Source organism: Primulina huaijiensis, chromosome 11, assembly GCF_012295235.1.
Source record: "Primulina huaijiensis isolate GDHJ02 chromosome 11, ASM1229523v2, whole genome shotgun sequence".
Lineage (NCBI taxonomy): Eukaryota > Viridiplantae > Streptophyta > Magnoliopsida > Lamiales > Gesneriaceae > Primulina > Primulina huaijiensis.
Genome location: NC_133316.1, coordinates 9,979,573 through 10,003,538, shown reverse-complemented (window position 1 = coordinate 10,003,538; position 23,966 = coordinate 9,979,573). Strand labels below are relative to the sequence as shown.

At 42.5% G+C, this 23,966-nt stretch overlaps 1 protein-coding gene across 1 annotated transcript; it reads left to right on the top strand.

Annotated features, from left to right (window-relative positions):
• The first annotated feature begins 1,662 nt into the window (after positions 1–1,662).
• LOC140988353 (DNA polymerase-like) lies at positions 1,663–3,960 on the top strand. Its single transcript, XM_073457382.1, has one exon. It carries the CDS (start codon positions 1,663–1,665, stop codon positions 3,958–3,960), a length of 2,298 nt encoding a protein of 765 aa, XP_073313483.1.
• Positions 3,961–23,966: the final 20,006 nt, after the last annotated feature.

The following is a 23,966-nucleotide window of genomic DNA, read 5'->3' as shown; positions in this document are numbered from 1 at the left end:
CAGGAACGTAGTGAGAGGGGGAGCTTACGTAGCTGATAGCAAGCTCATTGAAAGCGAGTATTAATAGCTAAGCATCTAGTGTTAGCAGCGAGTCAGCAAAGTGGATTGCATGCAGGTAAGCAGATTATGCTTTACTAGAAAAGAAGATAGCTTTAGTAAAGCTCTACTGTTAAAGTATAGTGATGAGTTAGGAATGAACCCTGATAGAAGGTAGCAGTAAAAGCAGAAGCCGGAAAGGAAGAGTAAGAAAAAGAAAACTTTCTTTGTATTGTATTCTATCGCAAAAGTGTCTTATTATATAGGATCAGTATAGACCGGGCTCCATCAGGGAGAATAAAAGAAGGAGTTCATGCTTCTATCTTTACTGCTAAAAGAAGGAATGGGATTTCGCACCCCAGCAAAGCGCATCAATTGCAGTACAGTACAATAATAGAGTTGTTGTTATTCCGGGGCGCTCTCCAAAAAGCTCAATGGAGCCCCTTTCTTTTCCCGTAGTGATGTGCCACTCGGCTCACACAAACTCTGAAGGCACAGACTCCAGTGCATGGGCTGGAGAGTTCTATGAGTAACCCATACGACGCCTATGGAAAGCCCGTGAGGGAAGAGTTCGATAGATGGGCCAAGGCCCATAGAGCAGAGCCCAAGATCGGGATAGCCTTGGGTCGATTGGGGCAGTGGGCCGTATGGGCGGTCCACTGGGCCTGTAATGGGTCGTTACAACCTTTTATTGTAATGACCATGAGCTATCCCGATCTTGGGCTCTGCTCTGAACTCTTTGGACCTTGGTCCCTCTGACTCTAGGTTCTCCCCCTCACGGGATGCATGGGAAAGCCCGTGAGGGGGACAGCCTAGAGTCAGAGGGACCAAGGTCCAAAGAGTTCAGAGCAGAGCCCAAGATCGGGATAGCCCATGGTCATTACAATATTACTTTGTAAACTATACCAAGAACCATTATACGTTTCAGCTGAGGAGGTAGAACACCTCTGTTGACTATAATATAAGACTCTCCGTTCTTTATCAGTGGCATTAGAACTCCTCAAACATATCCCATTAAGAACCATAACATAGGAGGACCAGTAATTCACTCTAGCGGTCCGTTGAAGGAGGTACCGATTCCTATAACNCCGAAAGGAAAGCAGGTAGGCCGAGGGCAATGGAAACCGTGTAAAACAAAGCTGTGACCTATGCAAAAAAAAGGGAGGGAGAGAGAGAGATCTCTCGTTAGGTCTGGGGTCTTGTCGGTCCGGAGGGAGGGCCCATGTTAAACAAATGGGGCTCACAGAATACTTCAGGGCTGCAGTGAAGAGCCACAAAAGCACCTGCCAGGAACTGTTTAAAAAGGACCGAGAACTACATCTGGTTTGATACTAACTTCCTTGAAAAGAGGGAGACGAGTTATGTAGGCTGTGACCGTTCAATAAATGTAGCGGTTGCTCAACCCAAGCCGGTCAAAGAATCGATCAATCACCCCGCCATCTCGTTTAAAAAAAAGTATGACCGCCGGGATTTTTGTGGTGTGCTCTTGTGAGTGGGAGTGTGTGTTGTGCCAGAAGGCAAGTAGGTGATTCCTATTTTTGCGTATAGAAAGAAATAGTCGGAACTTTGGAGAGCTATCGACCGGGGTGGAATGAATGTCAGGGACCACTTAGTCTCATCGAAGCTATGGTTAAAGCTGTCTTTATTCGTATCTATTATGAATCTAAGGAAAAGTTGATCCCTAAATCAATAGAATTACCTAATATAAATATAGAAGATATTCTAAATGTTATAGATTCTGAAATAGATAGTGGTAAACTACCAGATGTCAAATCACTTATTTCTGTAAAGAGTCGTACTCCCATTAAAGTAACCACAATCAAAGGTGTGAGACCAGAATGTTATCCTTTCATAGTAGCCGATTTAGAGACTATACTAGTCAATAATGTTCATGTTCCTTACGCTGCAGGTTACTTAGTGGTGAAATCAGGTGACGATCTTACTTCCAAACCTTCGATACACACCTTTTTCAGTGAAGATCACATACCTTTCTATCATACCTTTGAAGAAAGGAGTGAAAGAATATTACATGATTTTTTCTATAATTTGGAAGTCTCAGTTCTAAACATATATAGTACTCGTCTTCGAACAATTTATTTCCATAATTTCTCCCGATTTGATGGTATTATAATTCTTAGGTATTTTGTTGATCGTCATAAGTATAAAATCAGAACCTTGTTTAGAAATCATAAGCTTTACGAGTTGAAAATCTATCTTGGCGATAAGTTAATCTTCCGTTTCAGAGATTCATGCACATTACTCCCTAGCTCTCTTGCAACATTGGGAAAGACATTATGTCCTGAATTAGGTTCTAAAGGCTCCATCCCACATGAGGATTTGAAAGTATCTAATCTTCAGGTTTCTAGAGAGGAATTGATAAACTATCATCGACAAGACATCCTTCTATTAGGTGGTGTGATGTTGAAGGCTCAAGAGGTTAATTGGTCTAAGTATCATATTGATATCGAGGAGGTGATGACATTGTCATCGCTTTCACTTAAAATATTTCGTATGCATTATTTGGATGATAAGACCTTTCCTATCCATATACCTACTCAAAACCAAGATACTTTCATAAGGCGTGCCTATTATGGGGGTCATGTTGATGTCTATAAGCCCTATGGTGAGAATCTTTACTATTATGATGTGAACTCATTATATCCATATATTATGAAATCTTACCCTATGCCTTGTGGTGTACCAGTATGGCGGAATAATTTGGAAAGCGTTGAATTAGATAGCTTGTTTGGCTTTATTGAGGCCTATGTAGTATGTCCTACTAATATATCACGTCCGTTCTTGCCTTATAAGGATCAATATGGTACTTTAATCTTTCCTACAGGTAAATTCATTGGAGTCTTTTATAGCGAAGAGTTGAAGTTTGCACGTGATTTAGGTTACGAGATTATCCCTCTTAGGGGATATTTGTTTGAGAAGAAGTCAAGTCCTTTCGAAAGCTTTATATCACACCTCTATGAAAGCAGACTAGATGCTAAGAAAAGAGGTGATGAAGCTATGACATTTATATATAAGATTCTCATGAACTCTCTCTATGGTAGATTTGGTATGAATCCTGAGAGTACAGTAACAGAGATCTGCGATCAAAAGAGATATGAAGAATTGATGAAGAAGGATACTTTTCAATCAGCAGAGAAGCTTACCGATCATTACTATATTGTGAATTACATTACCAATTTTAGTGGCTCTGATGACGACTGGAAACCTCCTAGGATGTCGGCTGTTCAATTGTCAGCAGCTATAACTGCTTGTGCTCGCATTCATATGTACCCACACATTTCCAGACCTGACTGTTACTACACGGATACTGACTCTATAGTTCTAGGAAGTCCTCTACCTGAGGATCAAATCTCTTCAAGTGAATTGGGTAAGTTTAAACTCGAGCACCAAGTAAATAGAGGTATCTTCTTAGCACCCAAGAGTTACATGCTAGAGATAGAAGATGAGAGACATATTATCAAGCACAAGGGCCCTGCTAAAGATTTAGTAACATCTGAATGGTTTGTAAGGCAATTAGCTGATCTCTCTCAAACCGAGAAGATCCCCACTGATGCTAATTTCAGAATTGATTGGAAAAGACTTCAAATTGTTAAAAAAGAGTTGATCCTCAACCTAGGACTACCACGGAGTACTAAAAGGGAAAATATATATGAATCCAATAATGTATGGATAGACACACGACCTAAAGAAGTAATAGACTTAGGAACTAAAGATGCTACCACTATCTTTAAATATGAACTATTGAGGAATAATGATGAATCAGTCAGTAAGGCTACTATTGATGAAGGTCAAGAGACTTTTCAGCCAACTCTCTACAATACAAAGCCTAAAAAGGCTAAGAAGGCTAAGAGTAAGAGGTTGCCGAAGGACCATGACAATAGCTCCTCCCATAAACCTGATGAATAAAAGCTCAAACTAGAAGATTTAAGGTGGGACCATTTACATTCTTATATCATACACTCTTAGATAGCGAGGGATCCATAGGATGTAACACCTTTGGCCGGTATTAATAAAATAGCAGCGGAAATTAAAATTTTCTTTGAAGGGAGGAAGGTTTTAAAATCCATTACAATATATAAACAAAAGTTAATACATGATCAATAAAATGATACAACAAAATACAAAAGGTCATTTTGATCATATATATCAAAATATCTTTCTTCCTTCCATCTCTCATACATATGACCCCGGCTCCAATCAACGTCCCGGCCCGTCGCTCTTATCTGCATCACATGAATAACTGAAATGAGTATAAAACTCAGCAAGTGGAACTCTTACATAGCAATGTACATATACCATACTCTGTAAAAACGTGGCTTTGAAAACATTAAAATACCATCAACTCTGAAACACGAATAACATAGCATAATATAACAATAACGATGGTATTTCTCTTTTCTCTGTTGGATTGATATCTATATAGTATCTCTGTCTCTGTGCCTCAATCCCATCGATATGAATCGATAACTCTGAGGGATATAAGCCTATGGTCGTTGATCAACTTATTGCATGCAATCTCTGACTATGTATCTATCAATCCAATAAAACATTTGAATTCTCTCTTTGGCATTAAAACAAACACTTTGAAGACTATCTTTTCTCTTGTATTCCCTTTGACATGGTTGAGACATAAAATGCCTCTAATATACAACAAGGTGTATTAATACATAGCATGAATCAAATGGAAGGGAATAACACTTTAAAACCATTGAAACACAATACATATATTATCATGTGAGCACAAGAAATGAAATTCCACTTACAACACTTTGAACCTTGAATCTACTCTTTTGGTACACAACCTACAACAATAAACAATGAATAGAACCATCAACAACCCAATAATCCAACAACCATACCATAGAATCCATAAAACCAACACAATCACAATCTTCATAATTTCCCCCAACATCAAAATCCAACAATAATTAAACCATAAGCTTACCTTAGTTCCTTGAACCCAAAATGAACTTGATCTCACTTCAAAATTCCAACAAGAAGCTTGAATCAAAGGAACAATTGAAGGAAATAAGAACCCTAGCTCTTCCTTGGAGTGAAGAATCGAGAAGTGAGGAGAGAAATGAGGGAAAAGTGAACCAACTCATGTATTTAAGCACTTAAATCCAAAAACACGACTTTACTATTCACAGACCGTGGGTGCGCTCTCTCTTGCACCGCGGGTGTGGTATGCCTTCGGCACCTCAACCAAATTTCTGAAATCGACGACCGCGGGTGCGGTACCTATTCCACCGCGGGTGCGGTACCTATTCCACCGCTGGTGCGGTGTGACTTCGGCCAAAACAACTCTATGCAACAAAAATCGAATCGCAACGCTGATACAACACAACTACCCATCAACTAATATCAACAATACCACAAAACAATAATAACCAACAATACTATGACCCATAATCACAACTCTTAACATCTAAATCAAACTTAATCTTAACCAAATAATCCATAAACATACGAAATCTTAAACCGTACCGCTCACCAGGCTTGGATATTACAATCTCCCCTCCTTAGAGGAATTTCGTCCCCGAAATTGACGTCACTGCGCAAACAACTCGGGATACTTCTCTTTCATCTCATCCTCTGGTTCCCACGTGGCTTCTTCAATCAAATGATTCCTCCAAAGGACTTTAACAATGCCGATCTCTTTGTTTCTCAATACTTTAACTTTGCGATCCAAAATCTAGACCGGAATCTCTTGATAAGTCAAATTCGGCGTCAAATCCAATGGCTCGTGGCGAAGAACATGGGAAGGATTCGCAATATATTTCCTGAGCATAGAGACGTGAAAAACATTATGAACTCTGTCAAGATCTGGCGGTAGGGCTAACCTGTAGGCTCGATCACCAACTCTATCCAAGATCTCAAATGGGCCAATAAATCTCGGACTCAACTTTCCCTTCTTGCCAAACCGCATCACACCCTTAAGAGGTGCTATCTTCAAGAACACATGATCGCCAACCTCAAACTGCAATGGCCTACGACGCACATCGGCATAACTCTTCTGTCTCGACTGCGCTGTCTTCATTCTCTCTCGGATAACAGCAACAACATCAGCAGTCTGTTGGACTAACTCTGGACCCAGCATCTTCCTCTCACCAATCTCATCCCAATACAAGGGAGATCTACACTTCCTACCATAAAGTGCTTCATACGGTGCCATGCCAATTGTCGCTTGGTAGCTATTATTATACGTGAACTCAACAAGAGGCAATTTAGAATTCCAGCTACCAGGATAATCGATAGTACAAGCTCTGAGCATATCCTCTAAAATCTGAATAACTCTCTCTGATTGACCATCGCTCTGGGGGTGATATGCTGTACTAAATGCTAACCGTGTACCCATAGCTCTGTGCAAACTCTTCCAAAACTCTGAAGTAAATCTAGGATCACGATCAGACACGATCGACACAGGAACACCATGAAGTCTAACAATCTCTGCTATGTACTCTTCGGCATACTGGTTCATGGAATATGTCGTCTTGACTGGAAGAAAATGCGCTGACTTGGTCAATCGATCAACAATAACCCAAATAGAGTTAAAACCTTTCTGCGTTCTGGGAAGACCAGTCACGAAATCCATCGTAATGTGCTCCCATTTCCATTGAGGAATCGGCAATGATAACAATGTCCCAGCAGGTCTCTGGTGCTCGATCTTCACCTGCTGACAAGTTAGGCACTGAGAAATAAACATGGCAATATCTTTCTTCATACCTGGCCACCAATAGAGTCTACGAAGATCCTGATACATCTTAGTGCTGCCTGGATGTATCGAGTATGGCGCTGTATGTGCCTCTGTCAAGACGTCTCGCCGAATATCATCACCAGCAGGAATGCAAATACGGCCTCTAAACGTCACCAAACCATCTCTATTCGTCGCGAACTCTGAATTACCTCTCTCCTCTGCTCTAGCTCTCAACTCTAACAACTGAACATCAATAGCCTGCTCTCTACGGATCCTGTCCGTCAATGTAGCCCGAATAACCAACGCTGAAAAACGAGCAATGGTTCCAGGAACCACCAAAGCTATCTCCTCTCGCTGCAAATCTAACAACAACGGCTGCTGAATCATAGAACTTAAAGAAGAACTCGACTTACGGCTCAATGCATCCGCTACAACATTCGCCTTCCCTGGGTGGTAACTAATAGTCACATCATAGTCTTTGACAAGCTCTAACCACCGTCTCTGTCGCATATTAAGTTCTTTCTGTGAAAACAAATACTTTAAACTCTTGTGGTCTGTGAAAATTTCACACTTTTCGCCATACAAATAATGTCTCCAGATTTTCAGGGCGAAAACCACAGCTGCCAGCTCCAAATCATGCGTAGGATAATTCTTCTCGTAATCCTTCAACTGGCGAGAAGCATAGGCTATAACTTTACCTCGTTGCATCAACACTGCACCGAGGCCCTTCTTCGACGCATCGGTAAAAACAACAAAGTCCTCTGAACCACTGGGCAAAGCAAGTACTGGAGCTGTCGTCAACTTATCTTTCAACTCCTGGAATCCTCTTTGGCATTCATTGGACCACTCAAACTTCACAGTCTTCCTCGTCAGATTAGTTAACGGCAGGGCAATCTTGGAAAAGTCTGAAATAAAACGACGGTAATAACCCGCCAAACCAAGAAAACTGCGTACCTCTTGTACAGTGGTAGGAATAGGCCACTTCTGTATCGCCTCTATTTTCGCTGGATCAACAGCTAACCCATCATTCGAGACAACATGGCCTAAGAAAGAAATCTGCTCCAACCAGAACTCACATTTCTTCAACTTAGCATACAACCTCTTCTCTCTCAGCAACTGAAGAACAACTCTGACGTGCTCTGAATGAATCTCTCTGGTCTTGGAGTAAATCAAAATGTCATCGATAAAAACAATGACAAAGCTATCCAAATACGGCTTGAACACACGGTTCATAAGATCCATGAATACTGAAGGAGCATTGGTCAGACCAAAAGACATCAAAAGAAATTCATAGTGACCGTACCTGGTCCGGAACGTCGTCTTAGGGATATCAGACTCCCTAACCTTCAACTAATAATAACCAGATCGCAAATCAATCTTCGAGAACACTGTAGCCTCTTGCAGTTGGTCAAAAAGGTCATCTATCCCTGGCAACGGATACTTATTCTTAATCGTCACTTTGTTGATCTCTCTATAATCAATACACAGCCGCAACGACCCATCTTTCTTCTTGACGAAAAGAACCGGAGCTCCCCAAGGCGACGAACTCGGCCGAATAAAACCTTTATCCGATAGATCCTGCAATTGCGTCTTCAACTCTTTCATCTCTGAAGGGGCCATTCTGTACGGAGCCTTAGAAATAGGAACCGTACCTGGGACTAAATCAATCACAAACTCTACATCTCTGTCCGGCGGTAAACCCGGCACATCATCCTCAAATACATCAGAGAACTCTCTCACAACATCAATATCATCAAGATTCAACTTCACAATTCTATCCATATCAACAATCGAAGCCAAAAACCCATCACAACCTCTAAACAACAACTACTTAGCCTCAACACACGAAATAAAAGAAAGGACCAGCGAAGTACCTGCACTGGCGAGCATACCTTCCTTATTTCCATCATCTGCAAATTTCACCGTCTTAGCAACGCAATCAATCACTGCACGATAGGTTGATAGCCAATCCATGCCAAGTATAATATCAAACGCAACCATCGGAATTACAATCAAGTCGGCATAAACAACTCGCCCATCAATTTGCACAGAGCACGCATACACAATAGATGTTGGGCACAACACATCTCCCGAAGGCAAAACAACATTAAACTGGAGGGGAATCACAGAAGGAACTATACCCAAAGATCTCAAAAATAGTTCAGACATAAAAGAATGAGTAGCACCTGTATCAATCAATGTCATAGCTACTCTGCCTGAAATTAAAATAGTGCTAGAGATCACAGAAGAATCATGGTTTATACCTTCTTTTGTCATGGTAAAGATGCGACCCTGCACCTTCTCCTTGCTCGATCCTCTTGGGCAGTCCTTGGTAATATGGCCTGCAGTGCCACAACGGTAGCAAGTATGAGTGTAATATCCAAGCTTGGTGATCGGTACGGTTTAAGATTTCGTATGTTTATTGATTCCTTGGTTAAGTTTAAGTATAGTTTTGATGTTAAGAGTTAAGATTTATGATTTATAGTATTGTGGTTATAGATGATGTGTGGTGATACTGTAGTGTTGTTGCGATTAAATTCATGTTTTGAGTTTTGTTCAAATCATTGTGGAAGGTAAGCCAAAAGTGCCCCGAAGTGTGTCGTGTGTTTCGACGTTCCTCCAGTGACACATATTGAGAGGTTTAGCATAACTTTTTACTCAGACCTCCAAATGATCTGATATTTGGAGAGATTCAAGAAACGACATAGAGCTACAACTTTGTAGTTTACCATTTTTGTAAATTATGAAGGGAAGAGGCGTTTCGGAGGCGATCTTTGGAGAAGCTGTGCGCAGAGTAACCAGAGTGCACCCGCACTCTATTGTTCAGTGCACCCGCGGTGACCAGAGTGCACACACACTCCAAAATGTAGCGCACCCGCGGTCTATGAACAGTAAAAACGTGTTTTCGAGATTTAAGTGATATAATAGAAGAGTTGGTTCACTTTTCCCTCATTTCTCTCCTCACTTCTCGATTCTTCACTCCAATGAAGAGCTAGGGTTCTTATTTCCTTCAATTGATCCTTTGATTCAAGCTTCTTGTTGGAATTTTGAAATGAGATCAAGGTCATTTTGGGTTCAAGGAACTAAGGTAAGCTTATGGTTTAATTATTATTGGATTTTGATGTTGGGGGAAATTATGAAGATTGTGATTGTGTTGGTTTTATGGATTCTATGGTATGGTTGTTGGATTATTGGGTTGTTGATGGTTCTATTCATGGTTTATTGTTGTAGGTTGTGTACCAAGAGAGTAGATACAAGGTTCCAAGTGTTGTAATTGGAATTCATTTCTTTGTGCTCATATGATAATATATGTATTGTGTTTCAATGGTTTTAAAGTGTTATTCCCTTCCATTTGATTCATGCTATGTATTAATACACCTTGTTGTATATTAGAGGCATTTTATGTCTCAACCATGTCAAAGGGAATACAAGAGAAAAGATAGTCTTCAAAGTGTTTGTTTTAATGCCAAAGAGAGAATTCAAAATGTTTTTTGACTGTGACAGCGACCGAATACCAACGGAATGTAAGCCAACAAGTGACTTCCTAGCTGCTGCTTGATCTATCTCATTAAATGTAGAATCCCCATGAGTGTACTTCCTGCTAGCAAATGGGAATACTCTTTCCATTAGGTGCTTCCCCCCCAGCTGAGCTAATATGCCTTCATCCACCTTGACCATCTTCCGTTCATTCGTTTTAGAATGAAATGAGTTTTAAACTAAAGCGTTTTGCGAAACGGATTCCGCCAGTGCTAGACTGAGAACTATAAAAGCGAAATAGACCGCAAGTGCCTAAAATCGATCATTGTGCTCAACTAAGACCTAGTCGAACTTTACCCGCTGCGGGTAGAAAACTTCGCTCTCTCTCTACTAAGCATCGAGTCTAGCTTAGCCGGGAGTGATTCCGCAAGAGTTTGGTCCAATTCACGTTGGAGTGATTGGATATAGCCTGGCTCCATCATTTTGCAAACATCAAATTGCCAATGCAATAAGAGCCCATTGAGTTTAGATAATAAGGATAGAGTCCGGGGAGCTTCAATTTCCCCAGCTATGTGAACCACACTGGAACAGTAGAAAGGGGGCCCTAGATCATGCCCTTGAGATAGGGATTGAGGGCTAAGCCCCGACCACGACTGAAAGAAAACAGAAGGTCACACAGGCGTAGATGGGTACCAAAGGAATGAGTCTCTTCTGTGCTTTCGGACTGAACCAAGATGGCAGCTAGCTCTTACCTTCCCCCCTCGCCAAGCGAGTTGTTTCGCTTTCCTAAAAGCACATCTTATCCCACTCGTTACTCTAGCGAGAAAGGTTCACAAAGTGGTTGAGGAGGGTTTCTAGGTCTTCTGCAAGCTGATGTTGTTGAAGGTAAAGAAGACCCTCTCTTCCTGGCCTAATCCAATTGCCCGTTCGACGTGATACCCGAAAAAGCCCTCCCAACTCCTAGGTCTAATAGCTAATAGCTCTTTTGTCAGCTCTTTCGTACCTAACTAGGTTTTTTCTTTCGCTATAGAATTCCCCGGTAACTATGGGGGCTCAAACTAAATTCCTCACTCTCTTTCTGACACAGGGCTGAGCGCTCTAGAAGCGAACAACTTACCCTCGCAGGGTTGATGAACCTGCCTTTTTGGCTTGTTGTGTAAGACCGATGAGCATATGGAACTTAAGTTCATACTCAATTTATTGAATGTGAAAACAGAATAAAAAAAGAAAGAAATTGCTTTTGCCCTCACACGAGCATCGCGTAGGTTATGTCCAGATCTCAGTCTATCTTGTTGGATTAGAGGTAGCAATAAATAAGGAATTGAACTGGCACCGGACAACAGGTAATTCATTCTATTCCATATGAATATTCTACATCTGAGTTTCCAACAGATGCTGATGCGCCGAAGAAAGAGGTATGAGACGGAAAGAAGAAGAATGCAGCTAAAGCAGAGTATGCTGAAATTCAGTCTATTGCTAAATCCATTCTTTTCCATTAAATGATTTGACTCCGTTAGTTCAAGTAAGGAATTCCGGTTTATGGTTGTTAGATAGAAGTCAGCCAGTCGCTAGCAAGCAAGTGTTCCAGTACCAGTAGCTGTCTTTTTAGTTGATGGGAAAAACCCGCGCGAGCTGACCGGTTAAGCAGAAACCGTTGACTTCAATGAGGAACCCACCTCCCATCAGACAGATAAGGAAGAGACAGGTACGAGTCCAGCTAAATCAGGATCGCAACTTCGAACTGCAAGCCAAGCTTGCCTCTTCAATGGAAAGTGAATGCCCTTCACTTGAAGCTATCATCAAAGTCTGATTCCAGCTATTAATAAGAAATTCTGCTTTCTTTGGAACTCGATTTCGAACCTTTTTCCTGTGAAAAAAATCCATCAATTCGCGCCAGGAATCATCATTTCTGAAGCAAAAAGGCAGGAGCGAGGTATCATGGGCAAAGGCCTCTCATTATTTCACCGGAAATCTCCGACGCCTCTGCTGTCTAATAGCTTAAGCGCCTAGAAGAGAGCTTTCACTGTCTTACTCACTCTATTCACCTTTTGGCTTAGAAAGTCCCTCGTCCTAGAGCTGATAGAAGTATAATAAGAGTATGAAGTTAGACTTAGTCAATTCACCGATTCGTTTTAATGGACGTGTCAAGCCTTGAACGCATGAATATGTCAAGCATTGAATTCAGGAAGGGAAGAATTATACAAGATGTGAAAGTGACTCTTCGAGAATGCCTTACTTCATCAAGGCAAGAGAAGTAGCTCTTTTCGCCTTATCTGCTCTTATCAGACTTACCCCTGTTGATGCTACATAAGAGATGGAGCTCTTTTGCGGGATAACCGCCGCTAGCTCACATTAGCAAGGATGGATGAAGAAAGATTGTTTGCTGCAGAAGAAGACGTTGATCGAGAATCAAAGAAAGAAACCTGGAAATTGGACTTCCAAGCCCACTCCCTACACTAATAGATAGGCCTCGGTCAAAGAAGGTGGCTCTGTCACTAAGCAGGCCGAGTAAGCACAGATTACTCTTATCTAGCTAACCAAATTTAGCCTTCGGAGAAGACTTCTGAGTCCGATAAAGAAACCGGAACATTACGACTTTAATTTCTTGAATAAGGAAAGCAAAGCCAGAGGGCTCTAAAAAAAATCTGGTCTCAGAACCCTGACTTAAATTCAAAAAGAAAGTGAATAATAGAGAGGGAGAGGAGTCTCAGGGAGTTCCCACTTCCCCCTCAGCCGTAGAGGAAAAAAAGAAGCAGAAACTGATTAGAATTCAAGCACTTAGTCAGTCCATATGAAAGATAGAAAAACTCTTCGCGGAGAGAGAGATTCCCGAGTATTATAATCAACCGTGATCAACTATACCACCAACAGTAAGAAAGGTGAATATAGCGAAGTGAACCGTTGGTTTTAGATAGCTAAATGCTGTTTATGCTACAATTGACTTTGACTTAGATATTATATACCCATAATATACGGTTAAGAAATCGATGACTTACCTTTATGCTTTGCTGCTTTAGATGGACAAGAATCCTCTGCTTTTGAAAAGGCTAAGGCTTAAAAAATAAAAAAAAGAAGACTGTCAGCCCTCGACTCGGTTGTTTACAAATAGAATAGGGAAGAAGCATCGAATGCTTCTATTGAATGCGCTCTTGTTGCTGAGTGAATAATCGGTCTTGTCGTATCCGCTGTGAGCTTATTAGCTGTAAGAAAGCTAACTGAATGCGTATCCGCTCTTTGATAGAAAGACGTAAGTGCTGTTATTAGTACCATTCTTACTAAATTTCCTGTTGATGCAATAACCTATAATACTTGCTCTCATCTTGTGAAGAATGCTTTTAGTCCTTTTCCCTGTCTGTATACTGAAAATGGCTTAGGGAAAGGTCCCTGCCTAGTGGTTTTGGAATTGGGCAATCAATCCCTGCTTTGGCTGTCTCCTTCCATTCTTACCTGTGCAGCCTTTTCTGATTCAATTGCACAAGCCCTAGTTTCGACTCTAGCTTTTTTCGTTCCTTCACCTGTCCCACGTGCTCTTTGATGCCGAAAATCGGATTCTTGTGAAATTCTTACTAGCATTGGCTTATGTAGAAAACTTGTCCTATCCTATAATTAGGAAGCATCTGACATGCTAAGCATGAAGTCCCAGTCACACAGGAAAGTGCGCTAACATGCTAACAGCTTCGAATTCGATAGCACTAGCCATTTTATCTTCTCTAGAGGATTCTAAACCTTCCCCAGAATTCTAATTCCTTAGCTAATACTGATTGATTCACCGCATCTTCTCATTCATTACATTAGGAGATCTAACCAAGTACTCGAAATGCGACATTGACTAAAGAAGGTAGACAAAAAGGCAAACTAGAGAAAAAGCCAAGCTGACTGAATTGAATCTTTCAGTGGAATTGGGGCTTACCAACTATCATATCCTCTCTCTTTCAAGCACAGTTGAATGACACGTCTTTTTAATAGATATTCCTATCAACACGAGGGCTGCTTGCTTCACCACCCCATAAGGCTAGGGACTGCACACTACAGAGATCTCTTCTCCTATCTATGGGTTGGCAGAACGACCTGTGGATCAGATCGGTTTTAGAGAGAGAATTTATCCTAGTGCCTTGCTTGGGGCGAAGCACGGATCGGATCATCTTGAGTTTTGGTTCAAGAGAAATTCTTTCTTCCCCGCCCGCCTTAAATCATGGGTATGGAGCCAGCCTCGCTTCAGAGCATGGGGGAAGATCGGTTGAGAATCCCCCCGGGGTTGGTGACCATACTAGAGGCATGCAGGCCTAATTTAACACCGTTTCACGGGTTACCCTCAATAACATAGCCGCCTTATCTAAACCCCTCTGGTATGGGAAAAATGCTTGCTTCACAGGTATTTCCCGAATGTAGGGAGTCACCCCCCTACAGACAAGCTATCGCAGGGCGCTCGTCCAACGCCCACCAAGCAAGTTAACCATAACTCCAAGTCTTGTCTTGAAAACAACCTCTCTGTGCCCTTAGTGCAACATTTCTCTAGTGTACCTTTAGGGTAGTGGTAACGGGCTCCAGAGCATACCGGTATTCAGTTTCTCTTATCACCGTAGTCATTTCAGAACCAGTTCGTTCTCAACCCGAACAAATAGAAAAGAGTAGGAAATGACCCCTCTTCAAGCTCTTCCCCGGAAGGAACACCCAGATAGACTTGCTTACCCCCTGCTAGGGAACCCATGCTAGAGCAATGTAACTGGATTATAAAAACGATATATTTCCACTTAGCTATTGCTTGAAAGAGTCATTTCTTTTTTTTTAGAAGGTGAAGCTGAGTCTATTATTGATATTGGATTTCCTTATGTTAATTCAATTCCTTAACAACCGGCTCCAGCTGGACTAGGGTTGCCACTAACAGATCCATCAAGATGGATTTTTACCCAATCATCATGTTGGAGAGTCCAATGGACCAGGACTTTTTCTTTGCTGTGGTTAGATATTTGCTTCTGATTGGCGTTATGGGCTTCGTTCGCCCTTCTCATGATTTCCAAAGTGGGCTTGGACGGCCTGGTCCAACTGGGCTCATGTTCCGCCTTATTTCGTAAAGCCCATATAGTATGGACGGCTATTGCAAATAAAAGGCGCCAGTCTATAGACCTTGGTCCCTAACTCATTTGCAAGAACTGCCAAGGGCTTTGAAGAAGGTTTTTGGGTGAAGCCCCTTTTCCAGTCGTCCTTTAACGGTATCCGCTTATCCTATTTTTTTTAGTTATTGGGATGTATCCCCCTAATATTCCGCTCATAACCATGAGTGGGACTTTCTTCTAGAAAGAATGTGTGGTAAGTAAAAGAAGCAATTACTCTTTAGCTTTTTTAAGCTATTTCATCCGAACTGTTTATTCGTGGAGTGCGGTCGTTCTATTCAGAACCACGAATGGAATTCGATTGTCCAAATCGCGTGTGTTTAGCAAAATACAATGTATTGAAAGAATCAAACAAGCAAGAGCAAATCCGACGATTAGCCTTTTATAGTGGATGTAGTGGCACCATACTTAGGATGAGAGGGCACACGTCAACCCGAAAGCCAAGGGGTCTTTGATTAAAGAGAAGCCTCAAACCTGATGATTCAATGAGAGAACATGGTTCTTCCTGTAAATCGCTTTTTTTTCTTTCAAAAAGGTGTAACCGATGACTATCCTTTCTCAATTCCGTACTTGATTGCTAGTGTTTCCGGGTACCATTCCACTAGTGGATCGGAAGGAAGTAGGAGTGAAATAGTCTCACCGAAATGGACGTGTTAAGGACACGTGTCTCCGTCCCAAAACTAGATGTCTATTCCGGGCATTATGATAAAAAAAAGATGTGAATCTGAGCAAGACTAAATCTTCCCATTTTCGGGCAGAATCTACTTCAAGTAATGCGTTTTCACCTCTTTGGTTGCCTCATTTAGTAATAGCTAAGAGGGACCGGACCATACGTCCCCCAATTCGAACAAAATATTGTTGTTGCTAAATCGCATAACTGAACGAAAGCTCATCAGAATTTTCTTCGCGAGAAGCTCTTAATCAGCAGTGGACCGGCCCAGGCACCTGTGGGCGCTGCTAGGTCATCTTTGGCATCTGGTAAATTGACTTCATAGCCGAGGATGCATCAATGAGGATATTGATTCCCAGCGTTTGCGCTTTTTAAACCCCAATGGCCTTTAACTCGAGCTCGATAAGGACTTAAGGCATTGAAGGACATGAAAGCCGCTCTCTCTCATAAAGAAAGAAGAGCTAAACCTTTTCCTGAACGTGAAAAGACATATCTTCGAATATAAAACCTAAAAAGAACCCTATAAGTTAATAAGTGGTATTATAGTGCCTATTATTTCATGTAATTTTTAAAGGTCCCCTATCAAAATCATACTGAAATTATAGGATACATACTTATGAACTAAATGATAGGCACTATACTTATTCACTTATAGGGGTCTTTTGAATAGGTTTTCCATAAGACATCTACCTATGCGTGTGTTTGAAATCTAAGCATATGATAAAGGATAACTGCTGTAATACCATTGCATACCAAGGTTCAACTATTATTGGACCAGTATGCGGGTATGGCTAAAACGGATGATATATTGTTGCATTTACAATGGACACAAATAATCTTTTTAAAAGCTGTTCTGATATTATGAAAGAAACTATTATGTGCTCCAGATAAAATAACAACTAAGGAACATTTAAAGAATAAATGTTTTCTAACTGAGTATGAGAAGATGTTGATTAATGAGTTAGATAGCTATACTCTAGAGGCTATCATGGTCCATACCCTTGCTATCTTGTTCAACTCTGTGGATAATTCCTTATCGCTAGTTCGTGTGTCCACTTTGTTGGACCGGCTAGATACACCAGTCCGAAATGTGGCGCTTACTCTGGCGTATCAAAGCAGCTAAGAATACAACGCTTTCTATTAAATGTGAGAATGAGGATGATGAGGAATTTCTGGCTGAAGTGAAGCGTAGGCATAGTAGAATGTTGCCTCCCATTGTTTGGAATAGTCCTACAATAAAAAAATGGACTAAGTTAAGTTTGAACCAGAGAAGCCGAGGTAAAAGAAGTTGCATTGGGCCATAGTCTCCTTTTTCTTTTTTGAAGCAAGCGAGGGAGCGAACCTCCGCACTTTTCAGATTAAGTAGTAATTGACGCCGACCGCCATCTACCTCCATCCACCTGAAATCTTTTTTGACTCTTCCCAAAAAAAATTGATGTCGGAGATATTGGGGACTTGCATAAACCCCAAAGAGTTGCCATTGACCTTGATTTGGTTCAGAAAGAAGAACATGAATGGCTTGCTTAGATATTAAAAGGGGTTCAGAAATCTTTACCTGTTTAGTCCAGAAAAGCCAAATACCACCAGCTCTTCTTTCCTTCCCGGATGAATACAAATGCAATGATCGTGCAAACGGAGCTTCCGAAGTCCGAGTTTCAGCAATCACCATTATCTCATTTCCGCGGCCTGTAACACATGGTTATCAAGCTTCTTACTACCGCCCTATGGTGAAGTAAGCAATAGCGCGAAGAGAGGGAAATGCGCTAAAGCAGTGAGCTAGTAAGAGAGAGCGCACCTAATAATCGGTTTTTTCGTAATATAAGGAAGCAATTCAAAATCCAGAAAAGAGAGAGCGAATTCGAGCTTGTTCAAGCAAATTATGTCGCAGAAGGATCAGTCCCAGCAAGACCCAAGATTTCCGCCAATAGCATGATGGTTGCTAAGGTGATGTTGAACAGTGGTTATAAACTCAATTCTGGGTTGGGCCACTGTAGATTGGATTTTTGAGGTCGCTGGTAGGTAGAGAGGAGATTGTAGCAGTACAACGCCAACCATTACTGCCAAAGCTACTGTTCGATTCGCGGGCTGGAGCTTGAGAGGATCTAAGACGTCAGGTTGCCTGAAGGCTTCGGAAATCATTTCGTGCGTCTGATTCGGGTGAACGCACGGGAACCCAAGCTGTAATGTAAAAAGGGACAATTCATAGCTTTCTCGCATCGCGTCCCCCATTCCCATTACTCGGTCCTGTGATCTTAGCAGCTTGGCGGTGTACCCCCGATTGGGAGCCATTGCCGAAGAAATCTTTAAAGGCAACTAGCCGAGCCCGGCAAAAAGAGGTTTCCAGAGCGAAAGCGCTTGAAGTTGAATATTCTTCCGCGAGGCGGGGCCCTTCAAGCACGCTTTATTTTGTAAAAGACTTTGAAGTTTGTTTCTACTACTACTTCTACTAGAAGTACCATAATCGGGCCGCTTGAGGCACTCTTTATTGTGTGCTCTGAGGAACTCCTGGTTAGAAGTCACCTTGAGTCCGCTAAAAGACTAGGGCTATGGTAACTAAACCGGTGTCGGTACCTACGACTATGGAATGCTTTTTTTTTATGTTATTAAAAGAGGAACTCAAAGTCTAGTTTGACTTCAGCCATAGTGGATAGGAGAAGTAAAGAAGAGTGAAGGCGAAGTGCACTTGATCTTGCCAGATCCAACAACAATTGGCCCCGAGAGTTCCTCCTCTTCCTTCCCCAAGGTTCACGTCGCTAGGTCAATTCATGCTTCGATGCACTCCCGCCTCGTGTTTTCGACAGAGTGTTGTGCCATACTTCGAGAATGACACGGTTCGGAGGAACAAACTCTAACTCATTTGGGTGAAAGCCCCTTCTTCCAATCCCGTAGAGAGGCCTGGAAGAATTGATTGAGAATAACGAGACGATTGACCAATTGATTGAATCATCCTAAATAAAGACATCATACCCTAGACGCGAAGGTGAGTAAGAGACCCAGGTGAATTCTGCGAAGATAGAAGAGCGGACTTCTGAGGAGACTGAAAGCCTATAAATAATAGGAATGGCGAACTTGAGCTTCATCCTTCAAAGGTTTGGTGTATATTTGTCAGTGATAGGTGAAATCTATTCTGGAATGCCTAAGACCGCCTCAGTTGACTTAACTGCTTGAGCAGCCCGATTCAAGTCTCAGTAGAATCCGAGGAATGCCCTGAGTGGAACCATACCCGCGAAGAACTATACTGGAAAGCTGAACGAGATTGCCCTTTGCACTGTTAGTCTTACCCTTGGCCTGGACTGACTGAGAGCAGGAAGTTGATTGACAGAGCGAAGGCGATCCAAAAGGAGTGAGCAAAGCGACCGGTCGGGTAAAGCACTGGCTTCCTTGAAGCCTTACGACCTTCTCCGGATAGGAAAAGCAAAGCTAGAAAGATCAATCTAAAGGCCCGCTGGGCAACATCAATACCTGACTGACCGGCTATTGGTATTTGCTTCCGTGTCAACAAAGGGGAACAAACTCTCTTTCTTTTGTAGAAAGAAAAACCCCTTGAATGCAGTCTCCTGCCTGCCAACGAGATGGAAGAAAGGAGGTAACATGAACGGCAGCTAGAAGTAGGAGTGGGAGGTCTTTGAGGAAGGGCAATGCGGAATGTCTAGTCTAGGATTCATAGCTACTAGCTACAGCTTGCATTCGTTTTCTTGTCTTGCACAATTACTGCCCAATCAAATTCATCGGTAAGGCAACTCACCGTCTTTTTCCGCAATTCTGGTCCATCGGCAGCCTATTATTTTGCTACAGAACAAGGCATTCTTGCCAAGACATTCCGACTAAACCTTCTTTGATCCAATACTGCTATTGCTGCGGGAAATTTCACTAATCTAATTTATGGCCAATGTCGAAGGGAATAGAATGACAATCCCTTAGGTCTCTGCCTTTGCAAGCGCAGACGCTTTTGGTACATGAAACTGATCCGCTACGCCCCTTGCCCTTTTTGCTAGGAGAATGGGAATATGGTCCAAGATGGGTTTGAGAGGTCTTTCCTGCAAGACGTTGAACAAAATCCTCTTCCTATTCTTTATAAAGCCGAGAATCGGAATCCATAAAACTAGGAATTGGAGACCGAGTTAGCCCGATCGTAGATTCCATTGAGCTTGAAGGCCCAGAGACGGTCTTTAGACTTTCGATGCGGATGTAGACTCAGAACATGAAGATTGCTTACCGGCAGAAGAGGGAAGGAGAACGAACCCTATTTGATACTAAGGCTCAAGCACTCAAAAAGTGTGCCTTTTTCACTAGTGTTTTGTGATGTGATGATAGATATCACATTACCTAAACTAGTTGGGTAGGCAACGAAACAAACAGGTTTTTATTCAACTACTAGAGACTAGTTCCTATTACCTGTGGCTACCCTAATATCCCGTTACTGTACGGGAGTGCTGGAGAAAAGAAAAGCAGGTTTTTTTCATCTGCTAGCATTGTGGTTTGGAATCGATTCTTTATCAATAGCCGACCCTTTCTTTGAACCTTGTCAATGATCGAACTTAAAGATATGAACTGAGTGCCATTTGATGAGTAACTGAGAACATAGGAGAGGGATATAGAAAGAATTAAGTAATGAAAGAGGAAGTCATTCCTAGTAGTAACGACTTGTCACGATCCATTGGTTCATATAGAATCCATGTCCTAGTTGTATCAAAAAACATTCTTTTCGCTAAGCGTATATAATAAAATAGAGTGAAAGGGTCCACCCCGAAAGCAAGGGGATACTAACTAACATCTGAGTTCTCTCCGAACCGCAGGAGATAGTTGCCCATCATACGGCTCACCAACTTCACTTGCCTCTATGGGAGGCGCGCTCCGGGCAAGTTCGGATCACTTACAATACATGGCTCTACGAAGGTGGGTTAGGCAAGTTTTCAATATGATTCTTTTCCTGTATTTGTTCGATGAGAAATGCGAATCTGTTTTGTCCACTTTCTCCATCCCCCTCTATCAAAATGATAAAAAAGGAATTTCTTCTTCTTATTCCCGTGTTTGATCTCTTCCATCTCTGCCTCGCTCGTTGTCACCTATGTTGGGTTTGGAACCCTGTAGTGAATGAAGAGGGGCCAAGGATCTTCCTCTCAACAGTGCTTTTCGAGGCTCCAATCTCCTCCATGAATAAGTAAGGCCCCGTTAGCCTGGGCGAAGATGGGGATAAAGAGTAAGGATTGAAGCCCCCTTAGCTCTGCCAGGCACTGGACAGGGGGTAGCTTTGTAAATGTGTAGAGCCAAGTGCAGTGTGGTGTAGTAGTAGGCACTTGTAGGCCCCTTCCCGGCTACTGGATTACTCCAGTGCTTCGGGTACTACGGACCCTCTGCCATCCATTGCAGCGGAGCCGTTTCATGAGCAGGGGGGCTAAGCACAGTTCTTTGAATCAAACGTTGAATGAAATCGATTCTTTTTTAGAAATCAAAATAGAAATCGGATAGGATAGATGGATCTATCTTTCTATTCATATATATTACTAAAAAAAATGGATTTATTTTATTAAGTAGCAAGAAGCCCCAAATCCTTGATTTGGCGAGGAAAGACTGCTTTGGGCCCAGAAAGCGAAGGGAATGAGCTCGGCTGCTTCTCCTCCACACTTCTTTTTTTCCGTGCCCGTTCCGCATGCGCTTCGCGCACAATTGGCGCTTTGCTCTCCTCTTATTCTTCATTGGACGGTTCGGATGGACTTCGCCGTTCTTTTCCAACTAAAATAGAAAAGGTAGGTTATAAACCTCGAGATGTCGATTCGTTTTCCGCCCCCAATGAGATGGGGAATTTCTTACCCCCTATTTAGACTTTCGGGCCCTTCAACTTTTTGAATCGAGACCCGGCCCGGCTCGCGTCGTTCCAACAACCGACGGGGAGCACCTCAGTATACAATCGCGCGCAGTAACTGGGAGTCCTATTACACTTAAGGCCAACTTCAATTCACCAAACCAAGGTTCATCTCGTGTAGTGATTGTGGAATCGTACAAGGATATTGAGTAGACGGTTGATGTATCAGACTCGGCCCTATCTTTCGTAGCATGCATTCCCATCCGTGTCGCAACTGATTCGGTAAGCTACGTGTCTGGTGCACGGAGAACTGCCTTCGGTCCCCCAAACTGACTTACTCGTGGCAACCTTCCGGCCGCCCAACGACCTATAACGCTAGTCACTACTCCCACTGGGGCTAGGAAGTAAGCCCCACAACCCAAAGCGGCGAAAAACAAATAGAATTTTCTACAAAAGCCTGCTAACGGGGGTATTCCTGCGTATGAGAACATAGTAATGGAGAAGGTATTAGCCAAAATAGGATTCGTTTTGGCTAGAGCGCCCAAATCAGCTATATATTTGACACGGGTTTGCCGTAATGCTGAAACTATGGCGAATGCATCTATCGTCATTGATGCATAAATAAAGATACCAATTAGTAGTGATTAAATTCCTTCTATGGTTCCACATGAGAAACCAGTACAAATATAACCTACATGTCCAATTGAACTATGAGCTAGAAGTCTTTTTACTTTCGTATGGGCCATGGCGGCCAGTGCTCCTAAGATCATAGAAGCAATGCTGCAGAAAAAGAAGATTTGTTGCAATGTAGCTCCATAAGAACTATAAATAGAAACACGTGAAATATTAGCAAAAATCGAGATTTTAGACGCAATAGAAAGGAATGTTGTAACCGGGGTGGGTGAACCCTCATAGATATCAGGTGCCCACATATATAGAGGCAAAAGAGATATTGAGTCCGAAGGGGAGGGGGGTTTTCTTCGGGGCTCGAGAAATGGAATAGATAGGGCCCCACAAGTTTTTAATTCCCCGCTGGGGAATTCACACGAAAGGGAAAGGAATTTTCAACGAAAAAAGTGCTCTCTGAACCGAACGTGGAAGTAGTTTTCCATCAGATGGCTGTTCCCGTAACTCTACTCTCGACTTGGATTATATATCCAAAAAAAAAGGTCCGACGAGGCCATTCCACACGCTGCCTAGCAGAGGCGTGGTTATCTGAAGTGGATTCTCTGTTTCTTTTGTAGTAGATGCCGAACCTGCTGTGTCCCATTGACTAAGAGGGGGGCGGGCGCAGCAGCGACTTGGCCCCCTTCCTTTCTGTTGTTGCCAGCGCTTTCTCGGGCCGAGCCGGGTTCTTGTAAAGGACAGGCAAATCCCGAAGGCTGCTTTCCCAATAGGCCAAGGGACGACAAAAAGGACCTAAGAGAAGAGCATTTTCTCTTAGGTTTCTTCGTCCTGGCCCGCGTTATAGGGGAAGATTAGCAAGGCGGAAAATAAAAGACAGAGGGAGGGGGAGCAGCATCTTATTCTCTTCGCGAGAACTTCCAGATCGGAGAAGCATTCGGAACGGGCTCCGCGTTCATTTCGTTGGCAGAAACGATCCAATCCATAAACACGGAAACGAAACAAAGTTCGTTCCCTCAAGTAGGTAAAGTAGGCATACGAACCACTTTGCCTTAAACTCTATTGGAACAAAGCAAAGGAGGAGGCGGAATGGAGAAAGGAAAAGGACAAGGACGGTCTTGCTTGGCGCGAAGGCTGCTGGTTCGGAGGTAGAGTACAGTACTTAAAGGTCCTCAGACTTCCAGGCGGTTTTTCTTTTTGGCAGCTGTTCACCATTGGATCTCGCCAATACAGCCCCCTATAGTTTTCGTTACCGAGATATATTTTTTTTTCATTGTGCCCAGGGATTTTTTGGGTAATCTGCTCCCATGCTGCAAACAGTAAAATCTGAACCTTGTCGCTCTTCTTTCCTCGCGAGCAGGAAGCACACCAGCAGCGTGCGTTGCGTGATTCTACTGTGTTTTTTGCACTTGACTGAGTGGACAGTTGACCAGAAGAGAACTTCGATTCGCCCGGCCAGCAGGCGGGCGGCGTGCTTATCTTGTGTGACAACATTACAGAGCGAGTGGCTCTTCTAGGCGGGCAGCTGTG